General features: G+C 45.6%; 1 protein-coding gene across 1 annotated transcript in view; it reads right to left on the reverse strand.

Annotated features, from left to right (window-relative positions):
* SARC_04589 (hypothetical protein) overlaps positions 1-1890 on the reverse strand; it is a gene marked incomplete at its 3' end in the record, with an annotated part of 15393 nt that overhangs the window by 7712 nt on the left and 5791 nt on the right. Inside the window, exons 3-5 of the mRNA XM_014301565.1 lie at positions 1416-1740; positions 871-1021; positions 155-425 (exon numbers count right to left, since the gene is read on the reverse strand). Coding sequence (XP_014157040.1) covers positions 155-425; positions 871-1021; positions 1416-1740 — 747 coding nt within the window. The remainder of the gene's footprint in view (positions 1-154; positions 426-870; positions 1022-1415; positions 1741-1890) is intronic.

Genomic DNA, 1890 nt, shown 5'->3' on the forward strand with positions numbered 1-1890 from the left:
TGTGTGTGTATATGTATATGTGTATATATGTATATGTATATATATATATATATATATATATATATATTGTATACATATATATATATTGTATACATAGATCTATATACATACACACAGATGTACATCCATACACACCAGGTAAGTATCCACTCACCGCCCGTATGCCCAGCACATCCTGGTCGAAGGTCACCTTCGCACTAGCCGTCAGTAGGTTCACAGACACAGCCACAATACCCTCCTGCTTGCTCAGGTGCGTCTCTATGTTGTGTACACATGAGGCGCATGTCATCCCCCCCACACTCAGTGTGGCTGTTGTGATGGACGCCTGTGCGTTCTGATTGATTACTTCGCCTCGCACATCCAGCACGCTGGTGTCGTAGCCCATGTCCTCAATAGCCTCGGCAATGTTCTCGGCTGTAGTCAACCTAAACGAAGGCAAACGGAGTGCGTTGGTAGGTTAGGGTGTGGAGGAGTGTGGATGATAGTGTGCGTGTGCGCGTGTGTGCGTGTGTGCGTGTGTGTGTGTGTGTGTGTGTGTGTGTGTGTGTGCATGTGTGTGTGTCTACAATTAAACAACAACCATGTACCCTGTGTAACATATCATATGCCTTTTCTACAGTCAGTAGAACACATCCCTGACTATACTGTACCTTGAGTTGTAAGTCAGTAGAACATATCCCTGACTATACTGTACCTTGAGTTGTAAGTCAGTAGAACATATCCCTGACTATACTGTACCTTGGGTTGTAAGTCAGTAGAACACATCCCTGACTATACTGTACCTTGAGTTGTAAGTCAGTAGAACACATCCCTGACTATACTGTACCTTGGGTTGTAAGTCAGTAGAACGCATCCCTGACTATACTGTACCTTGGGTTGTAGGCTACTGTGGCCTTCTCGCCCAGCAGATTGACGGATATGCTGTTCACAGCATTGTCCTTCGTCATGAGCTCCTCGATGTTAGCCACACACGACGCACAGGTCATCCCTTCAATCGATATCATGGCAGTCCACTCCTCTTCTGCAAGGTGCAGCGTGTAGAATTTTAGGGTTTTGGAGTTTTGGGGTTTTAAAGTTGGGCGCAGTTGAGGTATACAAGGCTGTAAACAAGGTATAGATATATATAAATGAGAACATCCCAAACCTACATGCATGCTAAGAGTGTGTTGTGCTATATATATGTGCGCGAATGTATTGGTGCACTCCAACCTGCTGCTAAGATGTTCGCATTTCTGCTGTGTGTGTGTGTGTGTGTGTGTGTGTGTGTGCTGTGTAGTGTGATCCCCTCTTCCTGGACATACGTATCTAAATATATACCTGCATGTGTATCTATCTGTACGTACACATATATATACCATAGTACACGTACACCCACACCTTCACCTTCACCTACACCTTCACCTGCACCTACACACCATTTATACTGACAGCGCTCTCTCCTTCAACCGCAATGGCCGGAATGTCTTTCATGGATGTCGGCTTCTCCGTGATCGTCTTTGGTACAGGCTGCTCTTCGCGTATAGTATCCTGCACCACCATATTGCTCACGGGCTGAGAATTGGCTTTTGCCGAATTCACACTGCCATTTCTCAGTGGAGAATCAGCTATCATCGGCTGTAAATTGGCTTTTGTCCGCCTTTTGACATCGGCAGAACTGGCTGGCGCGGGGGTGAAGTCGTAGTCACTGCAGTGACTGTCTTGCAGCAGATGTCCCAAAAAGGCTTCCCAGTCCGAGATAGGCTGTATGCAATTACAACCAGATGCAAATGTTTTAAACTTTAAACTTTCAAGCCAATCCACCCAGTGTTCCTGTGCACAAGCACCCCCCACCACACACACTCATATATATATATATATATATATGTGTGTGTGTGTGTGTGTGTGTGTGTG

This window comes from Sphaeroforma arctica, assembly GCF_001186125.1.
Source record: "Sphaeroforma arctica JP610 unplaced genomic scaffold supercont1.264, whole genome shotgun sequence".
Classification (NCBI taxonomy): domain Eukaryota; class Ichthyosporea; order Ichthyophonida; genus Sphaeroforma; species Sphaeroforma arctica.